The sequence below is a fragment of the Lynx rufus genome, unplaced genomic scaffold, assembly GCF_022079265.1.
Source record: "Lynx rufus isolate CCGP_SWC_20201006 ecotype Redwood Valley unplaced genomic scaffold, mLynRuf1.p SCAF_9, whole genome shotgun sequence".
NCBI classification, from domain to species: Eukaryota; Metazoa; Chordata; class Mammalia; order Carnivora; family Felidae; genus Lynx; species Lynx rufus.
In genome coordinates, this window is record NW_025814897.1 from 21,066,175 (window position 1) to 21,084,280 (window position 18,106).

At 36.7% G+C, this 18,106-nt stretch overlaps 1 protein-coding gene across 1 annotated transcript; it reads right to left on the bottom strand.

The window, feature by feature from the left end:
• Positions 1-9,796: 9,796 nt before the first annotated feature.
• Positions 9,797-10,726, bottom strand: LOC124504587 (olfactory receptor 10G9-like). Its single transcript, XM_047070022.1, has one exon. It carries the CDS (start codon positions 10,724-10,726, stop codon positions 9,797-9,799), a length of 930 nt encoding a protein of 309 aa, XP_046925978.1.
• Between the last annotated feature and the right edge of the window lie 7,380 nt (positions 10,727-18,106).

Genomic DNA, 18,106 nt, shown 5'->3' on the forward strand with positions numbered 1-18,106 from the left:
AGTGTGGAACCCGATGTGGGGCTCAAACTCATGAAACACAAGATTTTGACCTGAGCAGAAGTCAGATGCTTAACCAACTGAGCCAGCCGGGTGCCCCAGGTGACTTTTTAAAATTATTCCTATGCTGATACTTGTTCATTCAGTCATGCTTTTTCAAATAATTAATCAATGCCATAAGTCCTTCGACAATTTAATTTAAGTGACTTCTATATTTAAGGCGCAGGGAATACAGTGTTAAGACAGAATCTGTGCTCCAGAACTCCAGAGTCCAATGGGAAACACATAAGTAAACAAATGAATCTTACAGTGTCCTAAAGTATATATGAGGTGCTACAGTAAACTACATGGCATCTAACACAGATTAGGTAGTAGATTGAATTACCAGGTGAAAATAAAGAAAATTACGTGTACAGGTAACAAAAGCTTGCTTCAACCACACAACTCATAATAATTACTACATACAGTGTATGAATAATACAAGCTTTCTATTCCTTCCTATCTCTCACATAGTCCTTTCAGGATAAGTTATTATTGTGTTGTATATTTTTAAGTTACTTATGGTTCTAGTAGTGGTAAAAACTTTCCATTTCTTAATGTCTCCAAATATCATTATTTCACACTCATTCTTTTTTTTTTCAATGTATGAAATTTATTGTCAAATTGGTTTCCATACAACACACAGTGCTCATCCCAAAAGGTGCCCTCCTCAATATCCATCACCCGCCCTTCTCTCCCTCTCACCCCCCATCAACCCTCAGTTTGTTCTCAGTTTTTAAGAGTCTCTTAGGCTTTGGCTCTCTCCCACTCTAACCTCTTTTTTTCCCTTCCCCTCCCCCATGGGTTTCTGTTAAGTTTCTCAGGATCCACCTAAGCGTGAAAACATATGGTATCTGTCTTTCTCTGTGTGGCTTATTTCACTTAGCATCACACTCTCCAGTTCCATCCACGTTGCTACAAAGGGCCATATTTCATTCTTTCTCATTGCCACGTAGTACTCCATTGTGTATATAAACCACAATTTCTTTATCCATTCATCAGTTGATGGACATTTAGGCTCTTTCCATAATTTGGCTATTGTTGAGAGTGCTGCTATAAACATTGGGGTACAAGTGCCCCTATGCGTCAGCACTCCTGTAGCCCTTGGGTAAATTCCTAGCAGTGCTATTGCTGGGTCATAGGGTAGGTCTATTTTTAATTTTTTGAGGAACCTCCACACTGTTTTCCAGAGTGGCTGCACCAATTTGCATTCCCACCAACAGTGCAAGAGGGTTCCCGTTTCTCCACATCCTCTCCAGCATCTGTAGTCTCCTGATTTGTTCATTTTGGCCACTCTGACTAGCGTGAGGTGATATCTGAGTGTGGTTTTGATTTGTATTTCCCTGATGAGAAGTGACGTTGAGCATCTTTTCATGTGCCTGTTGGCCATCCGGATGTCTGCTTTAGAGAAGTGTCTATTCATGTTTTCTGCCCATTTCTTCACTGGGTTATTTGTTTTTCGGGTGTAGGGTTTGGTATTTCACACTCATTCTTGATAATTGCTTAGCATTCAATTATGTTTATTTTTTATTGAAATACAGTTGATACACAATGTTGTATTGGTTTCAGGTGTACAACCTAGTGATTCTGTAGGTTTACACATTATGCTCTGCTCACCATAAGCGTAGCTACCATCTGTCATCACACAGGCTATTACAATATCACGCTCACTATATTTCCTATGTTGCACCTTTCATCCCCTGACTTCCTCATTCCATCCCTGGAAGCCCTCACCTCCCATTCCCCTTCATCAACTTCACCCACCCCGCAGCCCCTCTGGCAACTATCAGTTTGTTCTCTGTATTTATTAGCATATAATTCTTGCTTGTTACGTCCTCACGCTCTTCACAGCCACTTCTTTGCAGTCTTGGCACTTTATTTCAATATTTGTTGATTTGTATCATTGCTGAGGCTCAGTCAGCTGTTAAAATATTATTTCATTGAAGAATAACTTACTAATAGCAATTTTCACAAGACATATATTTTGAAGCTCTTTTGCCAAGTTCATAAGAATTTGGGATTTTTAATATTTTCCTGTTAAATTGACTCTTTTATCTTTATAAAATGCCCTTCATACTCAGCCACAAAATGAATGAAATCTTGTATTCGTGACAACATGGATGGACCTAGAGGGTATTATGCTAAGTGATACAGGTCAGACAGAGAAAGACAAATAACATGCGATTTCACTTATGTGTGAAATCTAAAAAACAAAACAAACAGCACAAACCAACAAGCAAACAGTAAAACAGAAACAGGCTCTACCAATAGCAAACAGGCTCAAATAGAGAACAAGCTGGTGGTGTCAGAGTGGGGGGCGGGCAGCTGGGGAGTGCGTGGATGAGCAAAGTAGGTGAAGGGGATAAAGAAGTAAAAACTTCCAGTTATAAAATAGTAAGTCATGGGGATTAAAAGTAGAGCATATGCATAATTTTGTATAGTGACAGATGGTGACTCAACTTACCCTGGTGAGCATTTCCTAATGCAGATCGTTGTCCAATCATTTATAACTAATATTGTATGTCAACTACATTTAATAAAAATTTTAAAAAATATCCTTTTTTTCCTACTCTGTTGCTTTCCATTTTTTAATTTCCATTGTTTTAATTTCCATTGCAGTTTCTTATGAACTAGATATGATTAAGAATTTTAAGGCTGTCTGTGATATTTTTATTTTATTTGCCGTGGTTACTGTTTCTGTAATTACTGATATAGTTAGGTTTAAGTAGAACATTTTGCTACTTGTTTTCAGTTCATACCTTAAATTCATTTTTCTTTATTCCTGTACTTTTTCTGTCTTCCTTTGTATTAATCAAAGTATTTAATGTATTAATCAAGTTTTTTCATTATTTTATTTGCTTTTTTGTTATTTAAGTATTTTCTTTTTCTATTATCTTTTTATGATATTTAATATAATATTTAATTTTTTAATTTACTTAAATTAGCACTTTTACCATATCCTATATGACCCAAGTCCCTTACAGTCATTTGATTCCATGTAGCATCTTATATACTTTTATATTTTGTCCTATATTTTATTTCTAAATATATTATAGGCCTTACAGGACATTATTATTGGCAGTTTATTAATTAATTGATTTGTATTATTATGGTGCTTTAAATAGTCAACAGTGTTTTATATTTACTTATATTTTCCCTTTCCAGTGTTTTTTATTCCTTCTTATACTTTGATCTGGGATCATTTTATTCAATTTTGGAATTTCCTTTAGTAATTTTTATAGTGCACGGTTATATTTTATGCAGTTCATACTCCTTACAGAGGGAGCTTAAGTCTGACAGCTACTTTGTCATGGCTGTGTAGAAATAATGGTTCCTCTTTTTTGTTTTTAATTTGTAATTTAACTTTTCTCCTTGCCTGCTTTGGAAAAAAAAATGATATAAAGGTATAATTTGCATATTTCAAATGTATCCATTTTAGGCACCCAGTCTGATGTTTTAACAAATGTTGGTTACTTCCACAATCAAGGTAAAAAACCTTCCCATCACCACAGTGGAATACCTGTGTCCTTTCTGTTATTCCAACCTGAGACCAATTGACTTGCTTTCTCTCACTACAGGTTAGATCTGTTTTTTTGAGTTTCCTACAATGTAATCGTATAGTACATACACTTTTGTGACTGGCTTCTTCCACTCATCCTTCTTTTCCTCACTCATTGGTGTGTTTGTGCCTATTAATAATTCATTCCTTGCTGAATGGTAGTCTATTGTGTAAATATGTCACAATTTATCACCTATTGTTTAACATTTGTATTGCTTCCAGTTTGGGCATATTATTTATAAAAATGCTATATAGATTCATTTTCAAGTATTTGTGTGGACATAAGTTTTCAATTCTCTTGAGTAAACATCAGATTGTGGAATTGCTAAGTAAAAAGGCAAGTCAAATTACAAGTGGATGTTTAATACCTTAAGAAACTGATTGTTCTGCAAACTGATTATATCATTTTATATATCCACTAGCATTACTGATATTTGACATTGTCAGGTTTTTAAAAAATTGATCCATTTGATTAAGTGTGGTAGTATCTTATTATGGTTTAATTTAGATATCACTGCTGATTAATAATGTTGAGTACTTTTTCATCTTTCTATTGGCCACTCACGTATTTCATTTGCAAAGTGTGTGGCTGAATCTTATGCTTGTTTCTCATTGGGTTATTTGTTTTTGCTAATTGATTTGTGAGATATCTTTACACATTTTGGATATAAATTTTTTCTTTGACATATGCATTACTAATATGCATATCAGTGTGTATCTTGCCTACTCATGCCCTTTTAATATCATCTGGAGAACACAGTTTTTATTTAATTTTAATATATCTAATTTTTATTTACTTTTATGGTGCATGCTTTTATGTCTTTTCTAAGAAATTTGTAAGTGCTTCATATTTACAAAGGTTTTCTCATGATTTTTGCCCTACAAATGTAATAGTTGTAGCATTTACATTAAAGCTAATAATCCAATTTAAGATAACTGTTGTATATACAGGAAAGTAGTAGTCAAAGGTCAGTATTTATTGATGGGTAGATAGCATCATTTGTTGAAAGCACTACTTTATCCCTTTTTAAGTGTTTTGGCAGATTTGATTTAAGATCAACTGAGTGATGTTAATTTAGCCATTCTGACAGATGTAAGGTTGTATCTCATCATGATTTTGATTTGTATTTCCCTTATGGTGAGGGATGTTGAGTATCACGAGAAACTACAGGTGTTGGTGAGGATGCAGAGAAAGGAGAATGTCTTGCACTGCTGGTGGGAATGCACACTGGTGCAGCCACTCTGAAGAACAGTATGGAGGTTCCTCAAAAAAACTAAAATTAGAACTACCCTATGACCCAGCAATTGCACTACTAGGAATTTATCCGAAGGATACAAAAATACAGATTCGAAGGGGTACATGCACCCCAATGTTTATAGCAGCATTATCAACAATAGCCAAACTATGGAAAGAGCCCGAATGTCCGTCAACTGATGAATGGAAAAGGAGATGTGGTGTATATACATATATATGTATATATATATATATATATATATACACACACACACACACACACACACACATACACACAATGGAATATTACTGGACTCAGCCATCAAAGAATGAATGGAATCTTGCCATTTGCAACAATGTGGATGGATCTGGAATGTATCATAATAAGCAAAATAAATCAATCAGAGAAAGATAGATACTATATGATTTTGCTCATATGTGAAATTTAAGAAACAAAACAGATGAACATGTGGGAAAGGTGGGGGGAAAAGAAAAGAGGGAAATAAACCACAAGAGACTCTTTTTTTTTTTTTTTTTTTTCAACGTTTATTTATTTTTGGGACAGAGAGAGACAGAGCATGAACGGGGGAGGGGCAGAGAGAGGGAGACACAGAATCGGAAACAGGCTCCAGGCTCCGAGCCATCAGCCCAGAGCCCGACGCGGGGCTCAAACTCACAGACCGCGAGATCGTGACCTGGCTGAAGTCGGACGGACGCCCAACCGACTGCGCCACCCAGGCGCCCCAACCACAAGAGACTCTTAATGATAGAGAACAAACTGGGGGTTGATGGAGGGAGGTGGGTGGGAGATGGGCTAGATGAATGATGGGTATTAAGGAGAGCACTTGATGTGATGAGCGCTGGGTGTTGTACGTAAGTGATGAATCACTGAATTCTACTCCTGAAATCAATATTGCATTGTATATTAACTACCTAGAATTTAAATTAAAAAGTGTTTAAAAAAATCAACTGAGTGATATGTATGGGTCTGGAGTCCTTTCCTTCTCCGTTGATCTGTATGTCAATACTTATGCCAATTGTGCAGGCTCTAGATTTCTATGATTTACAATGCTTATCACTACCTTTAAACACACAGGTTGTATGTTTCTGTGGCTACTATGTGCACTATGTGCCTACTATGTGCACCTTCATCCCACAAACCTTCCAGCTCCCCCTTCATGATTCAAATTACAGCTTTTGACTTCATTTCTTTCTAATCTCCTTCAAATATGCTCTTGATGCGATGTAAATGTAATTTCCATAGCGGAATAGTTCAATAGCATTTGGGAACTGGAAGAACACAGTTTGGCCCTTTATCCTCTGGTATCTCCCTGGACCATGCCATCAAGAAGCAGCTGCTCTTATAAGTACTATCTCCAATTCTCTTTAAATTTACAATCTCTATAAAGGTCTTTGGGTATTATTGTGTGAGATAACTCTGTAAGCTTCAACAACAGATTTGTACAGGTCTCCCAGGCTATCTTTCTTGGGTTTGCTTTGGAAAAGTAAGAAAGGTGGCGGTTACCCTTTCCTGATCTGGCCCCTCCTTATGTTGCCCATTGAATGGGAGGCGGTTCCTTCCCCACATTTAGGGAATGGATGTTTAAGGCCAGCACAAACCACAGAATGTAGTGAACAACCCTTCTACTTACTTAACCTTGTAGGCTTTACCTTCAACTACACTGTCAACCAGATACTTTTACCTGAAACTTCGTCAGGTACTTAACCCAAATACTTCCAAAATTAGACTTTTTCATTCTACCCTCAGAATGCACTTTTATTACTTCCTCTACCGTGTTGAGTTATGTCACAACTGCCAAAGCTTCCTAACTTCTCCATCGACTTGACCTCCTCACACAATTAGTTACCATTTGCCATCCACCGCACCACTCTCGATTCCTGCTGCTTCTGCCTGACCTGGATTGCCATGAATGTGTTTTTCTTTCTTTTCTGAGATACAGTTGAAAAGCCCCTTTAGTTGATCCTTCTCCCCTAAAGCCTGCCTTCCTGCAAACTATCTTCCATGTTGCTACTAATTATAATCTCTAAGTGTAAATGCTATCACATTACTGTTACATCTGTTGTATTTCAATACCTTTCCAAAATTTGCAAAATGAAAATTCCTTTTTCCTAGGTTGTGTATGAGTCCCTCTAAATGACTTTGTCTAAATTTTCTGACTCCTCTTCTTATGCCCCTATGCTTCTTTTAGTTTATTTTTTAAAGTTGATTTATTTATTTATTTATTTTGAGAGAGAGCAAGGGAGGGGCATAGAGAGAGAGGGAGAGAGAGAGAGAGAGAGAGAGAGACTCCTAAGCAGGCTCCACACCATCAGCACAGGGCCCAATGGGAGGCTTGAACTCACAAACTGTGAGATCATTATCTCAGTCGAAACCAAGAGTTGGACGCTTAACCAACTGACCCACCCAGACACCTCCCGCCCCCCTCCACCCATGATTCTCTTATATTGGGAGTATAAGCTCCTTGAAAAGGAGGTCTGTGTCTGTCTAATCTTGATGCTCATGGGACATAGCACACAATTGCCACTTAACACATGTTCATATATTCAATGGATAAGTAGGTAGATTCAAGCAGGAAAGAGAAAAAAGAACATAAAAAAGTTTTTTTTTAATTTGTTTTATCCAACCCTCTAACCATTAAACTACTAACATTTGGTAACTTTATTCAGTGGTCAATTTTTATATTAGCTAAAATTCCTCACATGAGACATGCTTACAGTCTTGGAACTGTTCAGTATCTTTACTGTGGTCGTAGACACTCAAAACCACTCAGGTGTTATAACTGTATGCTATTAGCACACATCTACTCACACACACACAGACACACGTACAAATGAAACTGGGAAAATGCCAATGAGATCTGTGGATTAAATCAATGTCAGTATCCTGGTTGTGATACTATGCTATAGTTGTACAAATTGTTGCCATTGGGGGAAACTGAGCAAAGTTATACAACGGATCCCTTCATATTATTTCATACAACTTACGTGATTCTACAATTATTTCAATAACAATTTCAGCTAAAAAATGATGCTGCTATTTATCTTATAAATCATTAAAAATTTAAATCACTTTCAACATGCTTGTGTTTACTACATATTATAGAATTTTAAATCTTTCATCATATTTCCAAGTGAAAACTATTAATGGGTCTTTTCTTAAACACCTATTATATTTAGGACACTGTTCCCTGGAAGATGCTACACTTGTTTTTCTCTCTCACCGGATGATGGCCTTCATCAATACAGACACACATAACGCTCAGTAAATGTCCTATAACATTTGTGCTATTGTGAGTTAAGTAAAATAGTGGGAATTATAAGAAACTGGAAAGCATCCAAGTGAACCCAGTGGCTAAGGAATTTTGATCTAACTCGTCGGTTTTCTCCTTTGCAAATTTAGTAGGGCTGTAGAATAGGCCATATCGGTCTGGTTTATTGGAATGAACACTAGTAATTAGCCTCTTGCATTGGTTTATATAGGTCATGCGTTTATAGATAGTATGGTTTTCTTCTCAGCATAGACGTGTAGCTTATTTGGAACCAGATATACAAACGAGCACAGATGGGTTGTCTTGCTAAAGCGTCTCTGGAAGACAGGTGCCCCAAGTCTGAGGAGTCTCAGAAGTGATCCCTAGTTCTAACAGCTGCCTATCGGTTTTCTCTTCTTCCCTTCTTGGTATGCCAGGCAGTGTTGGCATTAACAGGATTCATGTGACATTTGAATGAAGGATTTATTTTCTGAAAAATTGATTTATGCTATCAATTGAGGTGTATATTTGAATGACTGCTTTCAAGCTTCATGGCTCAAGTCTTAGCTCCCAGATGGTGTCCAAAGTCCATTTTACACTTTAAGTCAAACAAATGTGAACTAAAGACAATATAATTACATGGGAAGTACCACCTAGGGTCTGCTTTTAAAATTGGGAGGTACTCTCAATATTCTTTGGTAGTATCCTTGTGTCTCTAAGATTATTTTCTTATTTTTCACATATTTGTTATCTGTCCCTTGTTTACTCACAGAAATAATTTTAAGATTGCTAAAAATAGAAGCTTTGCATTTAAGAGAAAAGACAGTAACTCTGTAAATACAGAACAAAAATCTAGGTAGTTGTATCCATGACCGATTCAGTACAAATAGTGCATGGATTGCATAAGTAGACAAATGTTTACTTTAAAAAATCACTCCGAGTGAAGAAATTAAAGAGTTATACAGTTTTAGTTAACTCATAAATATAAATAAAGCCATTATTAAGAATTAAGTATTTTTGGTGTGATCTTTTGTAATGTAAAAATTTCATCATATATGTACTATATTAATGAATTGGAAATATTATATATGATTATTTTTCAATATAAAGGTTTAAAAATGGAAAAAAGGGATCTTTAGTAAGCTTTGATTTAAATTGCACAAAATAAAATGTAAGTGAATTATCCTGGAGAGCAATTCTGGAAAATATTTGCACAGGGGATGGAAGTAAACTACTTTTCTGATAATCTACTTTGTAGAACATAAAAGAGAAGAATAGGCAATCATCCTTCCTGCCAGATTATCATCATTAAATGGCTGTTTACACTGGGATTCTGGCAAATAATGTAGAAAGAAATATTAAACTGCATTAAATTTTAATTAAAAAATTAAGATTGAATAATTGAAATATTCCTTACAGTGTAATGTTCATGTTGGTGGTTTAATTTAATTCTAAATCAATAAAAAAGAGGGCATCTGGGGGCACCAGTTAAGCGACGGACTCTTCATTGGGCTCAGGTCACAATCTCACTGTTTGTGAGATTGACCCCACTTCGGGCTCTGCACTGACAGTATGAAGCTTGCTTGGGATTCTCTCTGCTCCTCTCCTGCGTGCATGCTCTCTCTCTCTTTCAAAATAAATACATAAATATTTAAAAAATAAATAAAAAAGGAGCCAATCATATCTGGCCTTTCTTCATTATTCGGTGAATACTGACTTACTTCTCACCTTGAACAGAGCTTTCTTCACTTCCTTGTTCCTCAGGGTGTACACCACAGGGTTGAGAAGGGGAGTCAGCACAGTGTAGAAAACTGCCACAATCCCGTCCACAGCATCCTTGGAGCCTGGCCTCAGGTAAACAAAAACACAGGGAACAAAGAAACAAAGGACCACAATGCAGTGGGAGGCACAGGTCTGAAAGGCTCTGCATCTCCCCTCGGAGGTGCGGATCTTCAGGATGGAACAGACGATGGACACATAGGACAGCACTATCAGGAGAAAGCAGCTCAAGGCCACTACCCCGATGTTGACAAAGATCACCCTCTCATTCATGGACGTGTCTGCACAGGCCAGTCTGAGGATAGGAGGTGCGTCACAGAAATAATGCTGGATCTGGCTGGGCCCACAGTAGGGCAAGCGGAAGGTCAGTGTGGTCTGGACAGCAGAGTGCAGAGAGCCGCTGAGCCACGTGGTGGTGGCCAGGAGGGCACACGCTCTCCCACCCATCAGGCTGGCATACCTGAGCGGCTGACTGATGGCCAGGTAGCGGTCATAGGACATGACTGTGTAGAGGAAACACTCGGTGCTCCCCAGGAAGTGAAAGGAGTAGAGCTGGGCCACACAGCCGTGAAAGGAGATGGCCCCGCCTCCCGGGGAGACCAAGGTCATCAGCATTTTGGGCACAGTGACGGTGGAGAACCACATGTCGATGAAGGACAAGTTGGTCAGGAAATAGTACATGGGAGTGTGGAGGTGGGAATCCACCGTGATCACCAGCAGGATGAGGAGGTTCCCCACCACAGTGAGTACATAAATCACCAAGAAGATTCCGAAGAGGGGGATGTCCAGTGCTGGTGCATGGGGAAGACCCGTGAGGATGAATGTTGTCACTACGCTCATGTTTCTCATTTCTTCTCATATATGGGGCTCTGTCCCTACCAAAAGCAAAGAAAGTTCAACATTTACTGAGATCATATTGTGGCAACTTTGTTTTCACTGAATGGAAACACAAGATGTAAATTGTCATGTAAATGTTACATGACATTTTTGCTTTACGTGGGGCTTTGAGGGGGGTTATCCACTTCCTTATTGCTTTACCCAAATCAACCAAATAGAAAAGAGGGGTAAATTGGGTATTGTTTTCTGTAGAATTAGAAAAGTTATACCCAAACCAGCAACTTTGGCACGCTCTCCCATGGATGAGCCTTTATCCAAGCATCTCTCTTTCTTTTTTTCTCTCTAACCATCCCCCTACCCCACACCCCCCACAAAAGACACACACACACAACCACACACTGCCATATATACAGATTCAGTCTCTTTGATCATCAGAGAATTTCCATTATAAATATACATTTATAAAGAAAGCTTCATCCATAATGGCTGAGAAAGATGCCTTCCTAAAACTCCCTGGTCAGCAGCCAGCTGATGTGTTAGGGAAGAACTCCTAGGATTTAGCATCTCAGTGAACCAGGTTCATCTGTCCCACAGTAAACCATGATCATACTCTCCTCATCATATGTGAAATCTGACACTAAACTAATGCAGTCAGTAATGGTCAGAGTACTATCACTCTCCTCACCTCCTCTTATCCTATATTTATTTCTATTTATAAATTTTTATTATATCTCCCTCTAGGCAATCAATCATCCTCCTTCTGAATTGTAATCAAGTCATCTCAGAATATATTTTGAGCTCCCCATGAAGAATTAGATCTTCTTACTTAGAAGGACCAAATGGCATGTTTGAGGTTTGAGTTCCAGAACTGAACGTTGATACTCACTATAAAACAGACACCAATGCTCTTTGAAAAATAAAGGAAAATATGTAGTCTGAAATCATTTTTATTATTTCTAGGATTTCTATTATTCCAGGGCTCAGACTGTAAGTTCCTTCCTTCCTTCCTTCCTTCCTTCCTTCCTTCCTTCCTTCCTTTCTTCCCCTTTATTCCTCCCTCCCTTCCTTCCTCTTTCTTTCTTTCTTTCTTTCTTTCTTTCTTTCATGATCTGAAGGTCTTCCAAATTATATATTCAAAGAGAAAACAAATAGTCATGAAGAAATGAAGAGAAATCTGGTTGGACACCTGGGCCTCTCTGGTAGAAAAGGTAGAAATCTTTACTGATTTCTAAGGTGCTTCTGGTATATAGAGTCATGTCAGCAATGTGTTTCTATTTTGGTGTATATGATAAAAACAGAATTTTCTATTGTTTCAACTCAGAGTTGTAATGCTAAGGTTTACAGAGAAAGCACTTTATTGACTGTGATTTTATAAAATTTTGAGTGTTTTATAAAACCGTGCAAAGTTGGCCTGGCAGCCATGACTGATCAATATAAGCCAAAGCTGAAGAAGAAGAAAAACAAAATGATAAACATAAATACGTCATAATCACCCCACAATTCCCAATGATGGAAAGTGCTAAGTTTTGTCAATTTTTGCTGCTTACCAATTTACAGCTAAGGTTTGGATCATGAGGCAAAATTCAACATTAAAAGAAACTCTCAGTCTTTAATGAGTAGGATGTTTCTTCTTCTTGCATATGTGAAACCACAAAAAACAAGCCAGAGAAACAAACATTTTAAACAACAGAGCTTAAAATTGATTTGATATCTCAGGAGATACTGCCTTCACCCTTGAGTCCTCATGGATGAAGATAATGCTTCCCCATTATGATAAACACTCAGAATTCTTTTCCAAATTCCTTGAAGTTGGTTTTATATATGATGGGACACCATTCCAGAAAGCATTTTATTTTGCTCAAAATTTATTTCCAAAATAAACAACAATGACTCTCTGGGTGTGAGAATTCTTTGCCCTGGGAATGTTTTGTTTTGTTCTTTTCTCTGATTTCTTCCTTAAATTCAAAGGTAGAAAATATGGGCTTTAGTCCCCAAAGGGACAATTCTCTGGTGAGGCTCGTAGTCTCCTTGGTGAATTTTTTACTTTCTAGTCATTATGACCAGTATGAACAGGAGCTCTGGAGTTTGGTCCAGGGATGATCTGAGTACTACTCACACTAGATAAACATCTTACTAATTAAACTTTCTCCCTCCATGGCTTGGCAGGCTGTGCAGGTTTCTAGTCCAGAATGGATGATGCTACCTCACCTTGTCTGATTCAGAGATTTTCTCTCTTTTCAGGGACTCCTGCCTTTGTACCTTCTTAGAATATATTCACATTTTCTGTGAAAGTGGGTTTTTTTAAATCTTGAATTAATATAACTCAAGAGAGGGAAAATACACTTTTCTTCTAGAATTCATGTATGTCTTAGTTATCAGGAAAAGGGCTTTGTGAAACCAAGAAAACCTGACCTAACACAGCAGAAGCCCACACAGCACTGTTGGTTTGGGGGAAAGAAAATTGTAGCCTTACTAGCCTTTCTCTGAGAGAAATGTTCACCTGTATGACTCTATAGGATGAATTTTGAGGAATTGAAGCTTCCCACATTAATATTTCTATCAATTAGCCTATCATATTACACAATTTTCTCACGTGGGCTATCCATTTAGAATGAGGCGTATATGTATAATCAAGGTAAAATCATAATGCTGTCTTGAATGGCTACTTCAAGAATTATTTGCAATTTAACTCCAGTTCATATATTTCAAAATGCTGCTATAAAATACATGATAACAATTTTGGTAATTTAAACTCCTACCCAATTTCTTTTATATACTCTTACGAAAGCTATTAACTTCCATTTTGTTCTCTTTGATTATATGGACATACACTCATGTCATCTTCATAACATAGGAATTTTCTTTTCCTTTCCAAAAGTAGACACCCATTAATTTTCTCTCCTATATTAGCACTTTGGCCCAAACCCCTATTGTTGCCCAGCTAGTGTTCAGGGATTACTTAGCGAAGTGTGTTAAGAATACTGCACAACTTCCTCTGTCCCTTTTTCCTTCAGGAGATAACGACATTTGTTAACTTTCGTCCTCTTCAGGAACAAGAAAGGAGTGATTTAGCTTTTTAGCCTTTTATTTCACTAAAACCCAGTGGCGTTCTAGGTGATGAATGAGCCAGAACTTGAAACCATCAAGAATTCTGTGCTGATTGTTGTTTGCACACGGGTAAAGGCAAGCTAAGGCCACCCATTCTTGGTCCCACATTCTTGGGACTTCTGGTAATATTTTAACAAAGACTAGAGAAGGGCGGAGCCCCATGCACTTGTGACAAACACAAGTTCATCATTGGGCCTGAACTTGTTCATCATTGGGCCTGTGCTACCAGTGGACCACTTCTCCAACGTCATTGTTCCTAAAAAATTGATTTTGCTATTTAAGGTCTTTTATATGCCTGTGTAAATTTTAGAATCATACCAAAAAGGCCCACTGACAGTTTCATTAGAATTGCATTGAATCTATACATCAATTTGGGGGAAGTGGCATCTTAACAATATCTGACCACGAATATTGGGTATCTCTTTTTTCTCAATAACGTTGTATAATTTCCATGTTCAGGTTCTAGCACATCTTTTGTCAGATTTATCACTATTTTTTATTTTGACACTATTTAACATTTAAAAAAAATGTTTATTCATTTTTGAGAGACAGAGAGAGACAGAGCACGAGTGGGAGAGAGGCAGAGAGAGAGGGAGACACAGAATCCAAAGCAGGCTCCAGGCTCTGAGCTGTCAGCACAGAGCCTGATGCGGGGCTCGAATTCATGAACCGTGAGATCTTGACCTGAGTCAAAGTCGAAAGTCACCCAGGCGCTCCTTCTTGATGTTAATTTAAATGGTAATTATTCATTGTGAATAAATAGGGATACAATTGATTTTTTATAATAGTTATATCCTACAACTTGGCTAAACTCATTCATTTGCTCTTATAGCTTTTTCAGATATTCCATCAGATTTTTTATATAGATAGATGATCATGTTGTCTACACATATAGATAGTTTACTTCTTCTTTATAATCTGGATGACTTTTATTTCTTTTTCTTACCTAATTGTCCTCTAGAAACTAATATAATGTTGAAGAGAAATGGTGAGTGTGGACTTCCTTGTATTGGTCCTGAGCTTAGGCAGAAGATGTTGCTTTTTAAAAATTAAGTATGATGGTAGGTGTAAGGTTTTTTGTAATTTTTTGTTTTTGTTTTTCTCTTTAATAAGTTGACCCTTCCATTCCTAATTTGCTGCAGTTTTTCTCTGGGATGCGTTTGGGGATTTGTCAAATGCATTTTCTGCATCTATTGTGATGATAGTATAGTTTTCCTTTTTCAGTTTGTTAATATGGTGAAATATATTGCTTGAATTTTAATGTTAAACCAAACCTACATTCCTGGAATCAACCCCACCTGATCATGAGGTATAGTTATTTTTCATATATAAAGGACCTGATTTGGTAAAATTTTGTTAAGAAGTTTTGCATCTGTGTTTCTAAAGGATATTAATCAGTAGCTCTGTTCTTGCAATGTCTTTAACTAGTTTTTGTATCAAAGTTAATGCTGGAATCATAGAATGTATAGGAAATCTTCTTAGTTCTTCAATTTTCTGAAAGACAAATTGGTATTCAGCAAGAGTATCTCTTTTCATATATCATGGTCCAGAACGTGCCTCCCAGCATAAGTCACATTTATTTTTCCTCTGTCAGAGATTATTACAGTCTTTTGCTGCCTGTTGTCCAATAGATGAAAATATCCATTTATATATTTTTTGGTCAAGTTCTATATTTATGGTGGGAGAATAACCCAGTTCCTGTTATCATATCACAGGCCAGAATGAAAAACCTCTAATTAAACTGTTTTTATTTTTAATTTACTTAAAATCGCATAAAACTTTAAAATTGTATTTAATTTCTAATTTAGTCATTTGCTTGTGCTGTGAAATATAATTTATATAAAAGTGCATAAGCATAAATGTACAGTTAAAGTTTATTGTCAAGCAAACACGTACGTTACCACCGTCCAAGTTAAGAAGTTAAATGTTGCCAGCAACCTTGAAGCCTTCACAGACCTTTCCTTGAAGCCAGCCCTCTCCCACTCAACTATTATGACATCTATAGTAATTCTGATTTCTTATTAATTTTGAAGTTAACTAGACAATAACTTTGCTTTTTTAAAATTTATATTTGTGGAACCATGTACTACTATTTAATGTCCATTTTCTATTATTTAAAATTGTGTTCCAGTGGCGTGTACATATAGATATACATCACTGTAAGTTCATTCCTTATATTGATGTGTATTATTCCATTGTAAAGCATACTTTTGGTAGGCATTTGTGTGTTCGCATTTTAGCTATTGAAAAAATTCTGCCTTGAATACTCATACATTATTTTGATCCACATGTGTATGGATTTCTATAGAGAACTCTCTGTCTTATGAGGAAAATATCTCTCACCTTACATGAAAATGATAAACTATTTTCTAAAGTGGTTCTATAAATTTTTTTTGGTTCTATAAATTTATACTCCCTTCGTGCAATGTGAAAGTTCCAGTAATTGATGATTTTGACATTTACTTTAAGAAAATTTCATTGCAATTTAAAATTTCATTTCCTTATTTCTTCAAGGGATGGAGCAGATTTTTTGCTGTTGTTTATTGGCTATTTGCATTTCTTCTTTGGTGAAAACTGGTCAAGTCATTTGCCTGCTTTAATATTGGATTGCTTACTTTTACAATATACTTACTAAAAATAAAGTGAAATAAAGTAAAATAAAATAATAACATATGTATTCTAGGAGTTCTTTACATATTTTTGAATCTGAGTCCTTATGAGTAATATGTGCTGTAAATAACATCTCTGACTTTCAGTTTTTCTTTTTGGTTTTCTTTGTTAGTCTTTTAATGTTATTTTCAATTTGAAAGCAACAAAAATTATCAATGTTTACTTTGTTGTTACTGGTTTCTATATCTGGGTCAGAAATACTTTCCCCAATTTAACTTGACAAGTTGCACTGTTTGCCTTACAAATTTGAATTTACGAAACCCTGGAATTGATTTTGTATACGGTATGTGGTAAGAGATTAAATTTATCTTTTCCTTATTGATCGAGTTGCATAATTTATTGAAAAAAATTTCTGCATGATCTTCTGTATCACCTTTGACTTAACGTCAGTTATCCATATATCCAGGAAGTATGTTTTCGTGTTCTCTCTTTTATTCCATTTGTCTATTTGTCTAACCTTACATCAACACATTGTTTCAGTTGCTTTAAGGAAAAATCATAAATAGACAGCTTGTAAACATGTTAAGCCTTAAGAGTTACTGGAAATGAATATTAAAAAATAGTTGGTTGTCAGTTGCTTACGAAATAATCTTTACAACTTTTGAAAACGTTATTATGTAATGCTGGTAAACCTGGCTCTCCTAAACACTACTGCCAACAAAGTACATAATTTGACAATAATCTTAAAAAACCGTAATATTCATAATTTTTATAGCATTTCTGTTTAGGTAAGCTTATTTTGGTAAAAAGTTTATTTATTCATTTTGAGAGACAGAGCATGAGCGGGGGAGGGGCAGAGAGAGAGACGAGAGAGAGAGAGAGAGAGAGAGAGAGAGAGAGAATCCCAAGCAGGCTTCCTGTTGTCAGCCCAGAACCCGACATGAGCTCACGAACCCTGAGATTATGACCCGAGTTGAAGTCAAGAGTCAGACATTGAACTGACTGAGCCACCCAGGTGCCCTAGGTAAGCTTAGTTTTAATAAGGCCTCAAGCATAGATAACCGTTTGAACTCAGAGTTTCATCACAGTGTACCTTGTATGTATACCTATCTACCTGCCTACCTGCTTTACTTGTTTTGGGAAGTATAAGGAAAACTGTTAATTTAAAAATAGAAATTAAAAGGTAGACTTGCAACACTGCATATGTGGTATGATTGGAAGCAGTTAAAAATATACCATAACCAGGGTGCCTGGGTGGCTCAGGCAGTTAAGCGTCCAACTTCAGCTCAGGTCATGATCTTGGGGTTCACAGGCTTGAGCCCCGTGTTGGGCTCTGTGCTGGCAGCTCAGAGCCTGGAGCCTGCTTCGGATTCTGTGTCTCTTTCTCGCTCTCTGACCTTCCCCCGCTTGTGTACACACTCACACTCTCTCTCTCTCAGAAATAATCAATGAATAAACTTAAGAAAACTATACCATAACCGTGTGGTTCAGTGATTGGAAAGAAAACACTAAACTGTTAACATTGCTAATGTTAAGGTAGAGGAAGTACGGTGTATTGTCTTGCTTTTTTGAATATTGACCAAGTGGTGTATAAGGTTGCAATGCTACTTTTACAATGAATATATGTTATTATGAAATAATGAGATTTGTGATGGGAGAGAGGCATGAGGAAAG

Coding starts and splice junctions, on each gene's coding strand:
- LOC124504587 (XM_047070022.1), bottom strand. CDS start 10,726: ATGAGAAACATGAGCGTAGTGACAACATTCATCCTCACGGGTCTTCCC.